The 21211-nt window shown below is 32.1% G+C and overlaps 1 protein-coding gene across 3 annotated transcripts in view; it reads left to right on the top strand.

Moving 5' to 3' along the window:
• NLGN1 (neuroligin 1) overlaps positions 1–21211 on the top strand; it is an 862047-nt gene that overhangs the window by 373647 nt on the left and 467189 nt on the right. For all 3 annotated transcript variants that reach the window (XM_087440010.1, XM_087440008.1, XM_087440009.1), the window contains exon 3: positions 16223–16375. In XM_087440010.1, the coding sequence (XP_087296136.1) occupies positions 16223–16375 (153 nt within the window). The remainder of the gene's footprint in view (positions 1–16222; positions 16376–21211) is intronic.

Below are 21211 nucleotides of genomic sequence, written 5' to 3'. Positions count from 1 at the left end.
TTTCTCAGGATTGCTTGGGCTATTCAGGGTCTTTTGTGGTTCCGTACAAATTTTAGGATTACTTGTTCTATTTCTGTGATAAATGCTATTGGAATTGTGATAGAGGTTGCATTGAATCTGTAGATCAGTTTGAGTAATATGGACTCTTTAACAATATTAATTCATTCAATTAATGAACGTGGAATATCTATCCATTTATTTGTATCTTCTTCAATTTCTTTCATCAATGTCTTATAATTTTCAGTGTACAGATCTTTTGCCTCCTTGGTTTAATTTATTCCTAAGTATTTTGTTCTTTTTGATGCTATTGTAAATGGGATTGTTTTCTTAATTTATCTTTCTGATATTTCATTTTTGGTATATAGGAACACAAACTTATTTTTGTATATTGATTTTGTATCCTGCAACTTTACTAAATTGTTTATTAATTCTAAAAGTTTTTTGGTTGAGTCTTTGGGATTCTATGTATATGATTATGTCATCTGCAAAAAGAGACAATTTTATTTTTTCCTTTCCAATTTGGATGTATTGTATTTTTTTTTTCTTGCTTCATTGATCTAGATAAGATTTCCAATACTATATTGAATAAAAGTGTTGCAAGTGAGCACCACTTGTCTTATTCCTGATCTTAAAGGAAAAACTTTCAGTATTTCACCATTGAGTATGATGTTAGCTGTGGGCTTATCATATATGATTTTCATTATGTTGAGGTATAATCCCTCCATACCCAGTTTGTTGATCATGAAAGGATGTTGAATTTTGTCATAGGCTTTTTCTGCATTTATTGAGATGATTATGTGATTTTTATCCTTCATTTTGTTAATGTAGTGTGTCACATTGATTTGTAGATGTTGAATCTTCCTTATATCCCAGGAATAAATTCCATTTGATCATGGTGTATGATTCTTTTAATGCATTGTTGAATTCAGTTTGCTAATGTTTTGTTGAGGATTTTTGCATCTATGTTTTATCAGGGATATGGACCTGTAATTTTCTTTTCTTGTAGTGTGCTTGTCTGGCTTTGGTATCAGAGTAAGGCTGGCCTCATAAAATGGATTTGGAAGTATTCCTTCCTCTCCTATTTTTTAAAAGAGTTAGAGAAAGACTGTTATTAGTTCTTCTTTAAATGTTTGGTAGAATTCAGAAAAATATGTATTTTGGAAAGCATTGAATTGAAGAGATAAAATCTAGAAAGAGTAAGGAGAGTCTTATGGTTCAGTCTGGGGCATTTAATCTAACATAATAAGGAGATAGTAAGGAATTTTAAACAGAGTAGTGAAACAATGAAAGTGGTGTTTAATGAATACTAATCTGAACTGTGTTTTTAAAAAATATTTTAAATGACTTGTTTCCATTTTAAATAGAAAATATCTTATTTTTGCTCATGAATTTGTAAAACATCAAAATGAGTGTTAAACTATATTTAGTTTTCATCTGTCTTGTTATAGCTATTTTAAACCTCACAGTACAAGATTGTTGTATATGCTTTTGAGTTCCTGTTCCCTTGGAGTGCTTGCAATTTTAGTCTTAGAAGGAGTTGAATGTGTGTACGTTTTAGCTGATGATAATTTATAATGATTAAATCTTTTTCTCTTTGGTTTTACCACTATTATTATCTACAACTTCAAAACCCGATGGTATACAAAGTGGCTTGGGAGACAGCCTAGAGTTTGGATGACAGTGGGAACAACCATGAGGCTACTACAGTAAGTCAGGCACATGGTAATGCTGGCCACAGACAAGGTTAGTAATAGAGAGTATTGGGAGAGAGTGACGAGAACAAAGTTTTTCTTTGAAAATTGATGAAATCTTGCTAAGACTTTGGAAACAGAGAGAAGGGTTATATCTCTGAAAGCAAAACCTATGTTGGGAGGTAAAACTGGCTTTGAGGTGGACACAATGGGCATCCTTGTTATACTGAGATGGGGTGACATATCCAAGTAGAAACAGCTTGTGAAATATCTATCTTTGTATGAATGTGAGAATAGTTAGGATATGTTATTTCTCAGTATGTTAATTGTTAGGCAAAGTGAATTTAACTTTAAAAACGTATTTAATAGAAAACTTTAAAATACTTATAAATTTCAAATGTGCTGGAGTCTTAGATTTTATTTTTTGGTGATATTCATTTTATTTGCAAACAGAAATAGAATAAGACATTAGAGACTCCGTTTCCATCATCTAATTTCTTCTAATAAAGGTATTCTCATCTGATGAGAACAAACATAATGCTGGCCTGTGGATAACATATTCTCGGCCATTTGTCTTAGAATGACTTTGCCTCTTTCTGATTTTCTGTTTAAGATTCAGATAGGCCAGAGTTTATCAGTGTGTGCTTAAACCCTTTAAATGGATTCCTATTGCTTTTAGGATTAAGACAAAAATCCCCAGGCTGGAGGAGCTGCATGCTCCAACTGATGCCTGTCCAGCTCTCCATCCTCATCTCCCACGACTCTCTGTTCTACTCCCTGTATGCCAGCCGCACTCACCCCCAGATTCCCTCTCATTTTACGGCCTTTCCATATGCTATTTTTTCTAGCTGGAATATTCTTTTTGCCCTACCTCCAATCCCCAGCCTCTTTGCCTGCTTAGTACCAACTTATCCTTCAGTCTTCGGGCCACATTGCACTTATTAGTGAAGATTTCCTAGGCTCCGCTAGGTCCCCTTGTATAACCTCTCATAACACTAAGATTTTTTTTCTTAACACAATTTGTAAGTAGTATGTGTTTGTGTGTGTGATTATTTGTTTAATGTCTTTTTCTCTGATAAAATTAATTTTCATGAGGGCAAGGGTTTTGCCTGTTTTGCTCACCATGTATCTTGAGCACATAGCATAATACATATTTGTTGAATGGCTGGATGACTGAATACTGCAGCCATGCCAGGGAGGTTGGACTATTTATGCCATCAAATTGTCAAGCCTTGCTGAGATAGCTCTGGGCATCTGAGGACACGTGTGTCCTCAGCACACTCCAGGTGCATCTCTGGATAATGTGTGGAAAGCCAGGACAATGGAGAGTATGTCTTCACAGAGTACTAACGGGTTTACAAAGCATACAATCACATTGCTCCAGATGAGAAGGGAACATTATTCTGACATTCATCATGCTATAAAAATACTGCATCTGCATTAAAAAAAAAACATCAAACAAATATAGTGTTAAAAATGTAATGAGCTTGTGCAAATTTCATGATGCTCAGATTACAGTTAGCCTATTTTACTTACTTTTTGTCTATTTAAACTTTTCCCCCAGATCCTATCCCTTTTATTCTAGACAGGATTGCTTTTGACATCAAAGTGTTGTAATCAAGGTAATTTTATGAAGGAAAAACTTGTCTTTCTTATAAATACAAATGAGCTCTTTCAATGTACTTGACCCCACAAGATTTCTCTTTCCCTCTCTTCCAACTTTAACATCAGATTCTCCTTTTCCCAAAAGTCACGTTCTAAGCTGAGCTCTGTCTCTGAAGGACTGTCTAAGGGAATATATTTTGTGTTCACGTAGGTGTTTTCTTCCAACACAAAAATAAACATAAAGCATGCCTTCTGCTTTCATACTCTTGGAAGCTGATCCCTTCCACAGCATGTGTCCATATGAACCACTAGCCTAAACAGGCAGCTCACCTAAAAGATACTCAAACACCATGAATAGCATAGCAGTGCCACCGAAATTTGCACAGATATAGATTCTTTCCAAAACTATCAGTTGTTCCAAAGTTTACTGGCAATATCTCATCACAGCAGTTTGCAATCTATTTTTATTTTATCATAATGCAGATTTATGACATTACTCAAAAATGTCTTTTTAACTGAAAAATTTTCAAGAAAGATAATTATCTTTCAACTATGATTTCTTTATATCTGTTTATAGAATCTATAGTTTAAGAAGTGTGATAACTTTTAGTTAAATAAATATAGCAATGTCAAAATAATGAATATTATTCCAAATCAGTCACTTTCACTTCTGTATTCTGAAGAGATGTGTATTGCAGTTATATAAAATCAACTAAATTTCAATGGGTAAAACTCAATAGTTTTGCAATGATACCAACTGTTATGATATTTAATTTCTAAAAGTCGTATTTTAATGTTTGTCAATTTGAAAAAAAATCAAATATAGTAATATACTGCTATTTTTATTTAAAATGTCTTTAATTCTGGCATTGTCCACCTTAGGGAGCAGATTTTTTACATGCTTGATCCTAGTTTTATATACTACATTTTGTCCTAAGAACATCTCTGAAAAGATTTAGCCTGTTTCCAATTGCTCAGAACAACAATGGCAGCATCCTTAAATTCTCCTATTCTTTGGAAATGGCCTTAGGAATTCTTTAACGTCAGTTGACCACAAAGGCTGCTGGGTAAAGGGGGTGGGGAAAGAGGAGAGCATGGTTGTTAGCCAGGGCTCTCCATCTATCAAGATGGGACTCACTGGAGCCTGGAGCTCTAAATAATATTAAAATTTTAAAGACTTGTTCTCTTAAGAAGGACACATTTCTCATGGCCAACTTTCTAAGTCAGGAGCTAATAATACCTTCAACCTACTTGCCTTTTGCAGATATGTGTGACACAAAGTATGGATAATTTCTGCTGAATTGAACGCATAATGAAGGAATTTATAATCAGTTCTAATGTATTTGAGACCAAAAGTATATTAGCCCTTCATCAAAGGGAATGATAAAAAGCGGCATTAATATGGGTGGATAGTAATTATTTCAGAGCTTATAATTATTCTCCAGTTCACTACAGAGAAATGCTGATATTTTTATTCCTTTTTTAAAAAATAAAAGGCACTGTGGTCAGATTTTGAAATGTAATAATGCATCATACATCCTTTGCAAAGGCCAATACTTTGAATTATAATGATGTTAATGGCAAAGAAAATATTTTGGATTTAAATGAGTTTGAAATTCATGGTTAGGAGTTCCCTTTACCTTCCTTAGTCCTGTTGTTTCACCACTGAATCTATTTATTGCCTATAGGAGATGTAAAATATAGTAATTACTCTCACTCTCTTTCAAAATGACATGAGGTCCACTTTCCTATTAACTCTAATGAGAATTATGTGTGCGTTCCTCAGAGAGGACAGACCCTATCAACTTTCAAGGTAGAACAAATCACTTCTACACTCAGGTTTTAGAGGACTCATTTGCTTTATATTTTTGGTGCTTTAAGATACCCATTTAAACTGCTCGTATTGAAAATGCACTATTTGTTGTTTAAAAGAAGCAGAAGCTGTGGTTGGAATGCTGTTAATGATTATTATTTCCATTGAAGGATAAATGTTTTACCCTTTGGGGAAATCATGTTGATCAATTTATGGGAATACGTGGTCTCTAAAATGTGGCTAATTTTCATAAGAAAATTAATGATAATTTCCTCTGATATTTTCTTTCGATTTAAAAAAATTTATCAATAATTACATCAATTGTAACAGTTTAGAATAAAGGAAAAATGAGCAAGAGTTGCTGATATCCCAGAAGGAAGGGAGCTCAAGGCAATGGGTGTTTTCTTTCCAGCCTGAGGATAAGGGATCTTGAGATCGCATAGGAATCTGTTTCTGTAATCCACAAGTATATGTTTACTCTATTGAGGCTTCCTCAGAGAAACCAATGTTGCATTTCTCAGTTTGCAACCCTAGACCCTCTCAAATATTTAGTCTCAGTGCCTTTAAACATATGATATAGGAGCCGACCCCGTGGCTTAGCAGTTAAGTGCGCAGGCTCCGCTACTGGCGGCCAGGGTTGGGATCCCGGGCGGGCACCAACGCACAGCTTGACCGGCCATGCTGAGGCCGCGTCCCACATACAGCAACTAGAAGGATGTGCAACTATGACATACAACTATCTACTGGGGCTTTGGGGGAAAAAAAAAGGAGGAGGATTGGCAGTGGATGTTAGCTCAGAGGCAGTCTTCCTCAGCAAAAAGAGGAGGATTATCATGGATGTTAGCTCAGGGCTGATCTTACTCACAAAAACAAAAACAAAAACATACGATATAAAGGAAATCTGTTTTCTTTCTTTTTATAACCATTTTTGCCAAAAACTGTTGCCCTCTTCATCCCAGGGAACTTCAAAAAACCAGATGTGTAAAAAATTCTTGATGTTAAGAAAACCCAGTTATGCTGGAATCACTAAAATACTGCTGGAACCTATACTGTGGGAAGAATCTAATATCATCCAATAATAAGGTTTTGTTTAGTATTCAATAAATGAAATTTTTTACTTGAAAGAACTCGACTTAATCCTTCTCTAGAATGATGATGTCCCCATCTATTTATGATGCTGAAACAATATCTATATCTGTTTCTAACTCTTCAGATTTACTACAGTAAAAGATGTCCTATGCAGTGTATGTATGTAATCATTATTTCCCATTAGTTAGGAGCGCCTAGCTTCCTGAGTAGGGAAGGTGATAATCAATAGTGTAGCAAAAAGCTGGTTCAACCATTCCATCCATGGAAAAATTTTCTCCTTGTGTATATGATATTATTTCCATGGTTTCTCTACTTATGCAGACCCAGAGTCAAATAGCAACTGAAAACTATGTCCCACATGCAAACAAGTGGGAGATCACATGTTAATAAAAATTCTCTTACTATCGCATTTCATGTAGACCCAAGAACTAGCAATTCTGTATGCATGCAAAGTATGTAAAACTACTGGCTAGGTGGCTGTAGAACCTGAATGATTTCCCGAAGAAGTCATGTAAATTGCCTTGGTTACCCCTAGGAAGGGAAAGAAAGAAACTTTCTTCTGAATCGTCCAAGAGATGTATCTTAAAAAGCCCTGTACAATAGGAAAGGAATGACTTAATTTAATTGTGATAGGTTTTACATACGACTCCAAATATTAGTGAACTGATGATGCAGCAAAAAAAATTTGAGGTAACATTAGTTGTTTCTTAATATAGCCAAGAATTAAACAAATTAAATAATTTAACTAAAATTGGAAAGTAGATAGTGGTTTTGGCAGCAATAAATAACTATTTCACTTCATCTGTGTTGTTAGCCAGTAAATACAACCATAACTTCTATATAGCATCCTTGAAAATAGAAATGCAAGGAAATATATTTGTTGGAATCTGTTCATTTACTGCTTCACATAATTACAGAAAAATGAAAAGCTTGAAAATATAATTCTTAAGGCTAATATTTTGTATGATGTTTTAAAATTGGAAATATTTTAAATATAATTGTGAAACAACATTTTTAAATTCAAATTAAAAATATTTCTATTTTTCAGAAATGCAGCAACATTGTTGCATGGAATCAGATAATACTGAGGGTACTTTTTGCATTTAAACAGGGTCGTATTAAAGAAATGTAGATTTCTGTGAACTTGCAACTAAGTGCCAATTAACATAAATTATTGCTTTCATCTAGGTTTTTCTCTTAATGGAATGATTGTTTGTAGAAGTGACTATAAAAGTATATCACTTAATTTATTGTGTACAGCTCCTCTGTCTGTATTCAGAATGACCTTGAAACCGTGACCTTACAATTGAGTAGTCAATGGGTCCCTTCAATGACATCATCAATTTCTCCATATCTGATCTTTTGATCTTTACCAGTTGTTAGTATTTTTCAAGGCTATCTCTCTGAACTGACAAACCATAACTGTATTATATCTCATTTTTTCCTTCTGTTTTCTGGGATAGTGCTTTTCGTTCTTTGAGGGTTGTGATGTTAGGTGTAGCTTTGAATTACCAACATAATACACAGTAATCACTGAAAAGACTTAGAAATCTTTCTTAAAATGTTTAGCAATGATCCCCTATGAAGTGTGCTTAGAGTTAATGCCTGCTTCTTTGCTATTTATATTATTGAAATCCACACATTACTTTCCGTCTTTTTTTTCCTTCCTCTTTCTCTGACTGTTATTTTATGCATGACAACATTCTCTTGCTTACTGCTATGTGGTTGGCTGTCTTTTAACTTGAGTGTCCTATGTTTATAATGATTGTTTTTTGCATGAGGATTATGAAATGTCATACAAATTAAATGGTTGTTGAAACAAAAAGAAATGTGGGGCTTCATTTGCTTTTTTGTGTCCTGAATATATCAAGTATGTGACGCTTAAAATTACTTTCCTATGGCCTTTGACTTCCCCTTTGGTGTGCTCCTTTATTCTAGTAAATTAGTATTGTTAAGTATAATAAAACATTTATTAAACATTCACAGTATTTTAATACAATTATTATCCTAAAACATGATGCCATTATAAATAACTATACTGGGCATGAAATTGCACTAGGGCATAATTCCATTATACTCCTAAATTGATTATGAAATATAAGCCCTGACTCTGTAACTACCTTAATAGCTAAACACTGACTTCTACTGATGGCACCTTTGCTCTACGGAGTGATGAGATTATCTGTTCATACATTTGTGCAGGTTGAAAATGTCTTATATCCACCGCTAATATTTAGTCAAAACACATGGGGAAATATTTGTGTAATGACAAGTAATTTTAAAAAGTCACAGTTTTTAAAGATGTATAATATAAAAATGTGTAAAACCCAAGTGTTAATGCTCTTACAAAAAAAAAAAAAACAGAAGAGAAAAGAAAAAAGAAAACCCTAGGAATGTTCATATCTCTGTTTTCTCTAATGTTATTATATTGTCCCAAATTAAAGAATGAGTTTGGCCTACTTTCTTTCCTGTTGTCACCAATTCAAATTAGAAAAGAGACTGAATAAATTAAGTTCTTTCAGCTAATAAAACTGTTTACTTTTTTGTATGCAATGGGTATTTAAAAAAATTATTTCCTTTGCTTATGACTTGAGTTTCAAACCATAATGTATTTTTTTGTGCTCAATATATTCACAAACCAAGTCTTCTATGACATATTTTGGGGAAAGGGATTTTTTTTTTTTTCTTAAACAAAATAGTCAACTTTGACGTAACCACTTCCCCACTCTTTTTGGAAATATCCTTGAGAATTTTAGTATTTACATTTATTTTTTCCCCTCAGTCATGTTTATTCTTGAATTGTCTTTTTTTTCCCTCCATTTCTCCGTTCTCAATCCTAGGTCCCCTTACAAAGAAACAGACAGATGATTTAGGTGATAATGACGGTGCTGAAGATGAAGGTATTTTTTTCCACCAAATCTATTTGCATGACAAGGGCCTCAGTCACTTTTTCCACCCCTTTCTATTTTTTTACTTCTTGTCTTTTTTTGAAGAGTTGATTTTAATTCCTGTTTTTGATGTGTTTTGTCTTCTTGCCTGTTACATATAAATATACATTTTTAATTCTTTTAAAAAAATGAATGTTAAGTTTTACATTTTGATGGCAACCATTAAGATGTTTTAAAAAGAGGGGCATTTTTTGTTTCTTGAACTGACTTTTGATATGTTTCATCCCATGTTTTGACTGAAATTTGTCCATATTCTTTGAACTAACAATCTTTCCCCCCCCCGTAGTCTCTCTGTACCCATTTTGCATGTTTTCTAATCTATGTAAATATTTTACCCAATATCAAAATGTGTTTCATTTTTACATTTGTTTAAAAAGAAGCCCACACCAATAAAATGAAGGACAAACTAAAAGCTGATATAAAGTGTTTCTTGAGCGATATGGTTTAGATTAAAAAAAATACTGTTTTCTGTTGATTTGCTTAAATATTACATACATAAATAAATGAAATTGTATAGGTAAGAAAGGCATCACACCTATTCAGATAACTAGTAAACATTGTGCAACTCCTTAAGTACTCTGAGCAGATTAGATGGATATCCTTTAATTTCAAAGGCACATAATTTCTAGATCGGCAAATGAAAATAATCTGATTTTCAAAGTATTGCCAACCATAAGCAATAAAGTATTTCCTGCTTCACTAATATCAAAATTGTTTTCTCTTTCCAACTTTCTTATGACATACAATTCTGAATTACTCGGTAAATGTAAGTACTCTCTAGATTGATTTGACATTTCTCATTTCATTGTGTACCTTTACTTAGTGTTAAACTGGGTGTCTATACAGGACCACCAATTCTTTCAGTTAATCTTGATTCCAATTAGGGCTTATTTTTTTTAATGCTTCCCTGGTTATGATTCTTATAGAGGTGACTAATGTAATCCAGGTTTAAAAGTAATTCCCAGAACCCTAGAAATTAAATCTCATAAAGATCCTAATAATATGGTAAGGAAGGTTTTCCAAAATAAAATAATCCACAAGCAGGCCAGCCGAAGTACTAGTTCCGTGAGTTACAACTGTGAGTGAATGTATCTTTACTAAACAATTTGAATTGTTTTCATTGAGATATATATTTAATAACTGCTTCACAGTAGAAAATTAAATTATAGAGGTGAAGTAGAAAAAGCTTAAAAATTATATTGAGTGTTAATATCTTTATAACATTTAAGAATTATTTTGATTAAATGAATTTTGATTAAAAATTCATTTACCATGAACCCAACAGTGGATTAAAGATTAAACATAAAGCGGTCATTAATATTTGAAATAAATCACTATAGCTGCCTAAGAGTTATCATTTTGAACGCTAAATAGCTAAAAACAAACTTAGAATATCAAAATGCAAATTGTGCGTTTTTTAAATACTGTTGGAAATCTAAAGTATTCGAACATTCAGGACATTTATTGAGTTTGAGGATGTGGGTTATTGTTCCTAGTGCTCTAAGAAGACTGCTTCTGCTTGGGTGGGGGCTTTGGGATTCCTTGAACCCCCTGAAAATCCTTAAATCCTAGACATTTGTTATCTAAATAATACCCAAGTATAAAGGACATCTTAGTGTGTAACTTTGTAAACTCCAAATTTTCCCAAACTGCTCACAAGGGTAGTATACATCATTTTCCTATTTTAAAAATATTTTGATTGCTGATTTAATGTGCTGCTTTTGTTCTTTTCATAAAACAGCATCGAGTAAGACATTTACATGTTTACAAAAGATCTGAGTGACCATAGTGAACTAAGCCCTGTAAATGTGAATCTATTTTATAGACCTATTTTGAAGCACATGTAACGTTTTTAAATGGTCGTTAAGAATATCCTAAACCGCTGTTTAAATTGGCAGGTAATATTCACGTTAAGTACTAAGCCAGTCAGTCACAAGAGTTATCAAATCAATAAATATTTTTAAATGCTCAGAATTGTAGAACATCCAAGCAGTCAACTTGATTTCAGTCTATTCCTCTGTGTTGTTTTGGGTAATTATTTAGAAGACAAGAAAGGTAAAATATCCTTGAGGATAAAAAACCTTTGTAGAAAAGTCTGAGCATCTTCTATTTAATTCCTTTTACAATTATTTTGTAGATGTGAGTATGAAAGAAACCCAAAGCCAATTTTCGCATTTAATTTGTTCCAAATTTTGAGTCAACATCACTGGACATAAAGCAACAAATATAAACTAGGTAGTAAACTACTCTTTTTACTTCAATTAGAAATGTAGTTATCTGGTCATTTATTTGGAATTCTCCATTATTTCTTGATAACCAAACTCCTTTACCTGATTTCTAGGTCCCTATCTCAGCCACTGCATTCAGAGTCTGCCTGAAACTTTGACTGGGGCATGCTCCTCATTCACTTACACCAACCCAAGGCTTCTCAGTGGAGCATTCTTCTTCACTTCCAATTCTCGTTTGTGTCTTTGCCATTATTCTTTTGCCATGTTCAGGCCAAACACAGTTGTATCACTTTTCATTTCTGTTTTATAAAAACCAAAAGAACTGCATATTTTATAGGCTATTTCTGTAGTTTCAAAAAGCCTAATCTGAAGTAATAAAAATGGGTCAGAACAACATCCTAGATTTCTACCAATTTATCTTGGGAATTTAAAAGATACTAAAAGATTTTTTAAATGGTGCTAAGAATACCTTAATATTAATATTTCAATATTGAAATGCAATTTTATATCCAACATAGAGTTTTTAAAAAATTGCTCTTGTAGATTTTTGTATATTTTTGAAGTAAAAATTGTAGCTTTGATTGTGTTAAGTCCAGTTTAACAAGCACAAATTCAACCGATACTTCTATATTCTCTTGCTGATTCTGCTTATAACTGAGGTTTATAAAATGAGTAGAGGACACAAAAATATCTTGAAATATCTTGAAATATATCAAAGGAAGATTTAATTGCAGCAATACCCCACAATTTTAAAACCGTTAAATGCTAAAAACTCTAAATTATGGTCTCTTAAAGACTTTATGGGTCTTTTAAGAAAAAAGAAACCAGTAAACGTATTTAAGGAGTTGTGTGACTAATAATTGTTCACTAGGACCATTAAAGGGAATTGTGATTCCAAACCCTGGTTGTCAGGCACGAATAAATCCCCATTAACTGCTCTAGATCTATTGATACTTGCTTGCTACATTGGCTTAAAATTTTGGTTTATCAGAAAGATGAAATTGTTACTAAAAAAATTTAAAATCAAGGTGTCTACTCAGATTCCAAGTTTATTGTTTTTTAACTTGAGGAACTTAAATACTTTCTTACCATAAAAATTCAGAAGAAAAATAATCATCAGTGTAGTGTCTCCCCCTTACCATCCCACTCTTTTCAGAGACCTAGGTACATAGCAAAGCTTTAAAAAAATTGCAAATAGAAAATATAAACGTGCTTTATGAACATTTATACTTTTACTGGACCTGGACTAGTGTGTTAGCATCTGAGAGTGTTCTTTTGATTTTAGTAAAGTCAGTAGCAGCTGTTTGGGCAAAGTCAGAAATCTTAGGTGAAATCCACCTTATTTATAGGGAAAAATATGAGACAAAGTTTAGAAGGACAACTTGGCTCTAATAAATTCATTATAAATTACTAAAGTACATCTTATATATTTGCACTAAAGACAGAATGGCTCCCCCAAATTTTATTATTAAAATGATGGTATTGGCAGATAGTATTCAATAGTAGGTTATCTGATATATCAGTTCATTTATAAAGATTCTGGTTCTTTTTAAAATTAGGGTAAATATAGACATAATTTAAGCTATTTATATTTATTATTATATTGTTATTATATGTAAACTATTTACCATTTATATTTACATCAAAAAGACATGTACACTATCAAGAAAAGTAAACACTAAGATGGACCTCTGTGATAAAACACTTTCAAAAATAAACTTGAAGATGGGCCATTCTGATAAAACATTGTTAAAAATTCTAGTTGTTCTGTAATAGAAATATGGCATTTTCCCAAACTTTAGTAGCAATGTGAAGAGTTATTATGTACAAGAATTTTACTTATTTTGATAATTAATACCCCATATAGCATTAACTTAAAGGTTACTTTAACCAAAAAGAAATATTGTTCAGAACACAACATTAGAATTTTATAGAACTTTCTGGAAAAGAACTGCTCAATGCATTAAGTTCTTAGGCAATGCTGAAATCTTTGAGAAGTTTGAAAAGATAAATTGGAAATTAGAATCAGCCCAAAGTATCAGTAATCCTTTAAGTCTAATTTTTGAAGAAAAATAAAGAGATACCACTCAAAATATCTCCTAGCATCTATTGTCATATTTTCAGTGTTTCCTGACAATGTCCACTTCATTCTGTTATTAGATGTAAAATGTGACAGGTCTTCTCAATGTGTGCCTGCATTGTTTTCCAGGTAAACAGAATGATTCTACCAAGATTTCATTACTGTTCACAGTTGGTGCTTTGTAATTCTATGTAATTTTAATTAAAGAAGAATTCTGAAACAGTCTCCCTCTGTGCTACCTCTAAGCATACAATTAGTAGAGTACAGTGTCTGTGAACAGTCAGTTAATGATTTCAGTTTAATAATTTATTATTGCTTCTTCAGTGCCAGCCATACTAGAAAAATAAGCTAAAACTGTATGCAGCAAACAGGCGTTTAAGGAGTAGAGTTTAACAATTTCAAAGGATTGTTTTCTCTGTGTAAGCCTGACATCTCCACAAGCCCCCAAATCTTTACAAATGAGTGAATACCATTTTCCGTCCCAAGGATTTAAGAAGAAAATAAATTTAGGATTTCCTCCTAAGTGTAACTATGTCTACTGGATGGTTTTTAGGTCAAAGTTTCCTCCTCTCACCGCTTAAAAATAAGACAGTCTTCTCAAGTACACTCTTGCAGGGGTAGGTGAATTATGGTAAATGTATACGCTGCTATTAAGTCAAATTTAAAATGCTCTTTTAAAAAAGTCTGTAAATTCTGCAATGAGCTACTTCCCCAACTTGGAAATCTGGACAAACAAGTTGAGCTGCAATTCCTGACCTTAAAATGATTTTTCATTTAAAGAAATCACTTTATTCGTACAATAGAAAAACTGAGGCATTTATATTAGTCATTCTTTTTACAGGAAATGTAAAGCAGCCTCTAAATAATCACCATTTTTTTCAGTGAGTTGGTATCATATTAGTCCATTCAGAAAGCTGAAACCTCAATCATAAAGATGTAGGTTTGTTTGATAACAAATGTCAAAAGCCAAGGAACAAAACCATACATTTAAATACACTTTTAATATTGGCATTAAAAAAAAAGATAATACACTTGATGTAATTTTTTTTTAATTGTGGATAGCAGAGATCATGGACTATAATAGCAATGTTTTATGTATATATATATTCATAATCATTTATATACATATATAATATTTCAATCTATATAATAGTTAAAACCATGTTTCCCAATATACAGTTTAGCATTTTTTTCTATAGAAATTAGTGCATTCTTAATATCAGTTAAAATTGTCTTATGTTCCCCTTATATATTATTTCTAGATCCTTGTTGAAAACTACATAATTAGACATCGTTTAACTATGTGCTCTTTAAAAACGACTCACTTTAGATCCAAAGACACAAATAGTTTGAAAGTGAAAGGGCATAAGATGATATTCTATGCAAATAATAACCCAAACTGAGCTGGGACGGCTATACAAATACCAGTCAAAATAGATTTAAAGTAAAAAAAAAGTTAAAAGAGATAAAGAAGGATATTATATATTCATAAAATCCATCAATAAGATATAATAATTATAAACATATCCTCACCTAACAGAACCACAAAACATGTAAGCAAAAGTTGACAGAATTGAAGGGGAAAATGGAAATTTCTACAATAATAGCTGGAGACTTAATTTCTACTTTCAATAATGAATAGGATAACCATACAGTAGATCAACAAGGAAATATGGATTTACTATAAAACCACTAGACCTAGCAGACATATACACACAATTCATTCTCAAACAGCAGAATAGACATTCTTTCCAAGTGCACAAGGAACATTCTCCAGGAGAGACCATATGTTTTGCCACACTACAAGTCCCAATAAAATTAAAGACAAAAATAATTAAAAAAGAAACTACACAATTGGGGGGAAATATCCTAGAAAAGCAAATACATTTGGTTAAAATTCAGAGCTGTAGAAATCACTTCAACCTCACCTTAAACTTGGACACTTTACACTTAGACTTAACTACATCCTCTCTCTTGTCTGCATGACAAAAACATGGAGCCAAAGTGGGGCTAAGAAGAGTACAATAGTTACACAAAGAGGTGAAAAATGTAATTTAGTCTGTTTTATTCTTCCAAAGGGTAGGTGGAATGGGCAGATGACCTGGACTTAACTAAAAAATGTGATTTAAATGACAGTCCCCTAAATGCAACAACAGAAGTACAGATGTATGTGACTTTACTGCCTAAAGATCTATCTGACAGTTTTAGAGTAGTGAAGCGAAACTTCTTGCAATTTCCGTAACACAATGTTGTAATTATGTTCACAAATTGGAGCATAAATTATTCGATGTAAGTATGATGCATTCAACACAAATCTTTACAGTAAATAAGAAATGGAAAAACTGCTATTCAGAATAGCAGTGATACCATTGTCCTTAGTATATGGTTCATAAATTTCATATGAGGTCTATAACATTTTTAAAAAGTGGTTCTAATAATCATTGTCATTCTATTTCTTTTGGTTCTGCTGTCATGTCAGCAATCAATCAAAAATCACTAAAATTTACACCTCATTTCAGTTTGTCTAAGTTTTGTAATTCAGTTTATAATTTTTAACAAAATTTTAGATAGGAAACAATGGATATCTATTGCTCTTTTCCACAATAGGTCTTGTTATGAGTTGCTTAAGAAACACTTTACCAAAAACAGCAATTTAAAGAACTATATTAAAATCATGCCCTTTTGCCCCTAAAATGGAAAATGTATTCTCTGCTTCATTATGTGTGTTTTTTGAGGATAAGAACAATTGCCAACGATTCTTTTTTCAGATATTCGGGACAGTGGGGGTCCCAAACCAGTGATGGTGTATATCCATGGTGGCTCATATATGGAAGGTACTGGAAATTTATATGATGGGAGTGTCTTGGCAAGTTATGGCAATGTGATCGTCATCACAGTCAACTATCGACTTGGGGTACTTGGTAAGAAGTCTCTTTTTTTTTTTCACCGTTAATTCATAAAGTACGTGATAGTTTTGTTTTGACTTGTTTTATTTTGCTTTGTTTCACCCATTGTTCTATGCTTGTTGACTTTGAACCAAAATTTTTGATATTCTCAATCAATTCTATAAATGTTTATAAATTACTTGCCAAAAGGCAGCTAGGGTTGTTTTTAAGATTTAAAAGTAAAAGGTAATGAAATTATTCACATTGTTGAGGAATGCTCTTCTTAGCTTGGCTTTGTGGAACTGTGAAAGGCAACAATTGCAGGGCCTTTCTTAAGAAGAAATAGTCTCTGGACAAATTTTTCTTTCCTCTACTTTTCTTTTTTACAATGCTATAAAATTGCCTGAGGTTTGCCATGAGCTTAGAAACAAATTTATAGTCTCTTCAAGAATATGTGTTTGGACTGGCTTTGGGGAATGATTGTTTGCCATTGTGATGTAGGTTTGGGTTTTTTAAAATTTGTTAAATATAATCAGAAATATTTTGTCTAAATGTATTTTGACTGAATTATTTGATTTGGAAAACATGCATTGATTTCATAAAGTGATAAAGAGTTCAATTTAATAAAGTATACCCATGTAAAACAAAATCAAAGTGGAGATCTTGGTTTTGAAGAAAAGTATGGAGAAATATTATTTGCAAAATAACTTAGCAAGTACTCTGAAATATACATATTGTCTTGTGTAATAACCAATTGTTAAAAGATGAACTTGCCACTATTCTTCTTATGTAAGTTTATTTTCTATAGTATTATCACAATTTGAGGATTAAAATTACTATATCATGTAATAAAACACCTTTATCCTTGGTATTTTAGTTAACAGTATTTGCTAAAAGAGTTCAATCCATCACAAAAGATTTTTTAATCTTAATTGTTCTCAAAGTCTTATCCCACACTATACACTTAAAGAGGTATAATTTATAATGTGATTTGGGGACAAAGAGACATCTCACTCATTCTTTACTCTAAAATATTTTGAAAAAGGAATTTGAATTATATTGTCTTTTATAATAATTGTTAATATCATATATTTTTGCCATTGAGAATCAATTTTTTCCTCTCCAGTATTAGTTATTATTCTAACTCCTTCTATGTAATCGTAATCCTATATTTATGCCAATCTTAAAATGTAAAAGAAAGAATAATTTTTGTCAATCAATGTATGTTTTGGGGAACGAGATATTTTAGCAATGCAGAGTGAGTCTTAATCTTTTTCTAGTTTCCTGTTTTGAATTTGGAGTATGGTAGATGATATAATAGATAAACTGTATCAATGTAGGTATAAAATATTTCTGTAACATTGTTCACACATTAGTTCACCCATAGTGTCTAATCATGGATTGCTTCAGATGTAATTATAATTTCAGTGGGGAGCGATGAGGGTTTTCCCAGTAATGAAAACTTTGTATATGAGAAGATGTATAAAGAGATGTTCATAATAATCTTCTTAAATTAATCTTAAATATCTTAGTGTTGTCATTTGTTTCTTATGCAAGATTTTAATGTGAGGATCTTCAATATCTTTAATGCATTTAATTTTAATTACAGTATTTTTTATATCTCAGTTGTTTTTATTGATTATTATTATTCTCATATTTTTCTGAATTTCTCAAGTTGAAAATCCTGATGCAGTGAACTGTTTGCTGATTAAAAATTTAAAATTAAATGCCAAATTGCAGTAACAGTGTTCTTAAGGACTTGAAGCTCCATTTAGTCATATATATTTATTTTATTTTTTTTAAATATTTTGGCCTTACCTTATGTTGCCTTGTTCTGAATTGGTTGTACTCACATAAAGTAAGATTCTATAAAATGAACTGTGTTGTTTGTTAGTATTAGCTCTGCCCATTTTTTTAATGTATTCAGAACTGATGAGGACCTGAATTTGATCCAATCTGAATCCTTTATTCATGCCATATCCTATCTTTAAATGTCACATTCTGAATGATTGGATTGTGGGACAACAGATTAACCAGCTAAAAAATGAAGAACTCAATCACTTGCTCGATCTGTATAAACGCAAGCAGTGTTGGTGTTGATGAAGAATGATTTTCCCAGTGTTAAATTTTTGTTATGGGGCTACTGCAATCTAGGATTTAACCATTAGTTGGCTCCTTTGTTTCTCTCAAATGCATCATAAACTAATAATCAGCACTAAGGATCAGCTGTCCTTTATAGACCTACTCTCAACAGGATAAAGTACAAAACTCTGTTAGCAAAACATTTTTAGGTGCCTCTTGGAATATTAGTTCTAGATATATTTTGGTCACTTTCTTCCTAAAATATGTGGTGGGCTTTGTGAAAATATATTTAAATTAATTAATTCATGAAAAAATTAAAATTAAATTATCAGAACATTTGTTCCAGCACACTTTGCATGTGTGGTATACCACAACCAGATCAACAGCTCATCTGACGGGAGAACTACCACAATAAAGACTGTAGGGTTTTTATTGTTGTTAATAATTTGTCTAATAGTAACAAGGTAAGCCAAAGTTTCTTGGATGTGAGATCCAAAGTTTCCCTGTTTAGTTTGCACTTGGGAGACTGTTGGAAGTTTAGTAGAAAATAAGATTTGATCCCACATCAGAGGAACTCATGAGCTGTGTTTTGATTTGGACGTCTTGGTGTGAGGGAAATGAACTTTGGAGTCCAACGTACAAATTGGCTAATTATAAGACAGTTGCTCTCAGATGATTGACAGAAAAAATCAAGATGTCTGAAACAGGTAATGTAATTAGTGTTGATTTGAATTTGCCATCCCAAAGGAGAAATTTTACAAGTTTTTTTGTTTGTTTTAACAATAAGTAAAAATATGATAATGTTTCAGTTAGAAAATTCATATAGCTATCTAGCAGCCAAGTTTCCAGTTTAAAGTATTTCATGTTAAAAAAAAAAAATTTGTTCATTACAAAGTAGAAGTAGCGTAGAAGATGAAAAGTACCTCCTATGATAGCTTTGCTCTGAAGAAGCTAGGAACAGGTTGGAGTTCCTCAACCAACACCCTTTTGTGGTTTCCTTTGCAGTGGTAACATAGACCATCACTATTATTGTATTGGAAATGCTATTGGTGGTGGTAAGAAAAACTGCTAATAAGCTGAGGAAAAAGACAAGAGGGTACCGGGATCTGCCTGCTCACCTCACTACCCCAGTTCATCTTAGAGCTCTCTGTACCCTCATCTCATTCAGTCTCACACTTCCAGTTAATGCTTAGACTTTCTTTTACTTTTGGTTATATACATTCTTTGTCCTCAGCCAGTTGTAACTCTTTATCCTCTGTTATTTAATACATTGTTACATAGTCCTTTAAAATGTATTTAAAATAATTAACAGAGTTATTTTTAAATACTCCAGCATATAGTTAATAAAAATTGTTATGTTGGAAACTTAGGGAGAAATGTTTTGATTATGTGATATTAAAAGAGGAAAATAATATTAAATGTTATGATTGTAAATAGGATAAACATATATACTCATGAACAAGTATTCAAAGGAAATATGAAATAAATTATTCACTATTAGGATGAGATATTGTATAATAAACATTTTTGAAAATAGAAACTACCCAAATGTCATATTTTCAAATCTCAAAAGTGAAAAAAATACATTAAATTGAGTGTTAAAAATGTGTTGCAACCACCTCTCTAAATTTAGAATAAATTGATAAGTTATTTTGAGAGAAAAAGGAAAAGTTTTATATCACTGTTAATTTAGGCAAACATAAGATTTTTATCTGATGGAAATTTAATGTTACTTTTACCTTGATATGGATATCTGGAAGCAATTATGTGTTCATAATTCCGGCCCATGTGATATATTTTAGAAAAAATTAGTTTTAAAGATTTTGGGTGTACTGATATCTATTTGAACATTTGGCAACTTTTGGGAAGTCTAATTAAATGTTTTACTTAGTAATCTAATGTCTACACCACCCATCTATGGAAAAAATAATTTTAAGTGCTAGATGATCTACTTGTATTTGAAGAATTACATTTAGCTTACTTTATAATACCATGTAGGGCTAAATCTGACCATGAAAACCCTATGAATAGTAGCGGAACATTGTCTGATGGAGTGCAGAAGGTGAGAGGATGGCACAAAAAGACCAGGCAGGGTTCCACTCTGGTGTACACAGGCTTACTAGGAGTTGGAATCGACTTGAGGGCACTAAAAAGGACTAAATCATTTAAAACAAGCTTTTGTTAACTTTATTGCACATCAATTTTAATTAATGCCTAAATTTATTTTTGTTCTATTAGAAATGGTTAATGAGATTTGTTGGTTCATAAAACTATGTTGTCTATGCAATAACAATACTTCAAGTATTATCAGACAAATGACAGAAATAAATACAACTTTGGTGTGGTCAGTCATCAGATACACAACACTTATTTCCAGCAATATACATCTTCTATGAGGGATAAAAGGTAAGAACAATATAGTCCTTATCTTTAGAGAGTTTTCAATCTAATTAAGGGCAGAAATAAACAGTCAGTAGAGGATAATAATTGATAGTCTACTTCATATTTTCTAATAATATGTGTTTATTAATTGATTTTTATATAAAAAGAAAAATCAGAACAACAAAGAAGGAAGCATAGACTATCAGATGGACTAACATGGAAGCAGTGATTGAGCTCCAACTTTGAATCTGAGCAGCCTAGCAGCAAGGAGACTTGGTAAAGTCTAGGTAATGCTCATGATTTAAAAAGAAAAGTATGTTAATTCCTGAAGTGGCACAATGTGTTGTCATTATTATTTTTGGTGTTTTTTTGCATTATTTTTCTTTCTATCTGGCTCTAAATCCTAAA

The sequence above is a fragment of the Ceratotherium simum genome, chromosome 15 (assembly GCF_057802395.1).
Source record: "Ceratotherium simum simum isolate JZ-2026a chromosome 15, ASM5780239v1, whole genome shotgun sequence".
Taxonomy (NCBI): domain Eukaryota; kingdom Metazoa; phylum Chordata; class Mammalia; order Perissodactyla; family Rhinocerotidae; genus Ceratotherium; species Ceratotherium simum.
The sequence above is the reverse complement of the archived record's forward strand: the minus strand, read 5'-3'. Positions and strand labels throughout refer to the sequence as shown.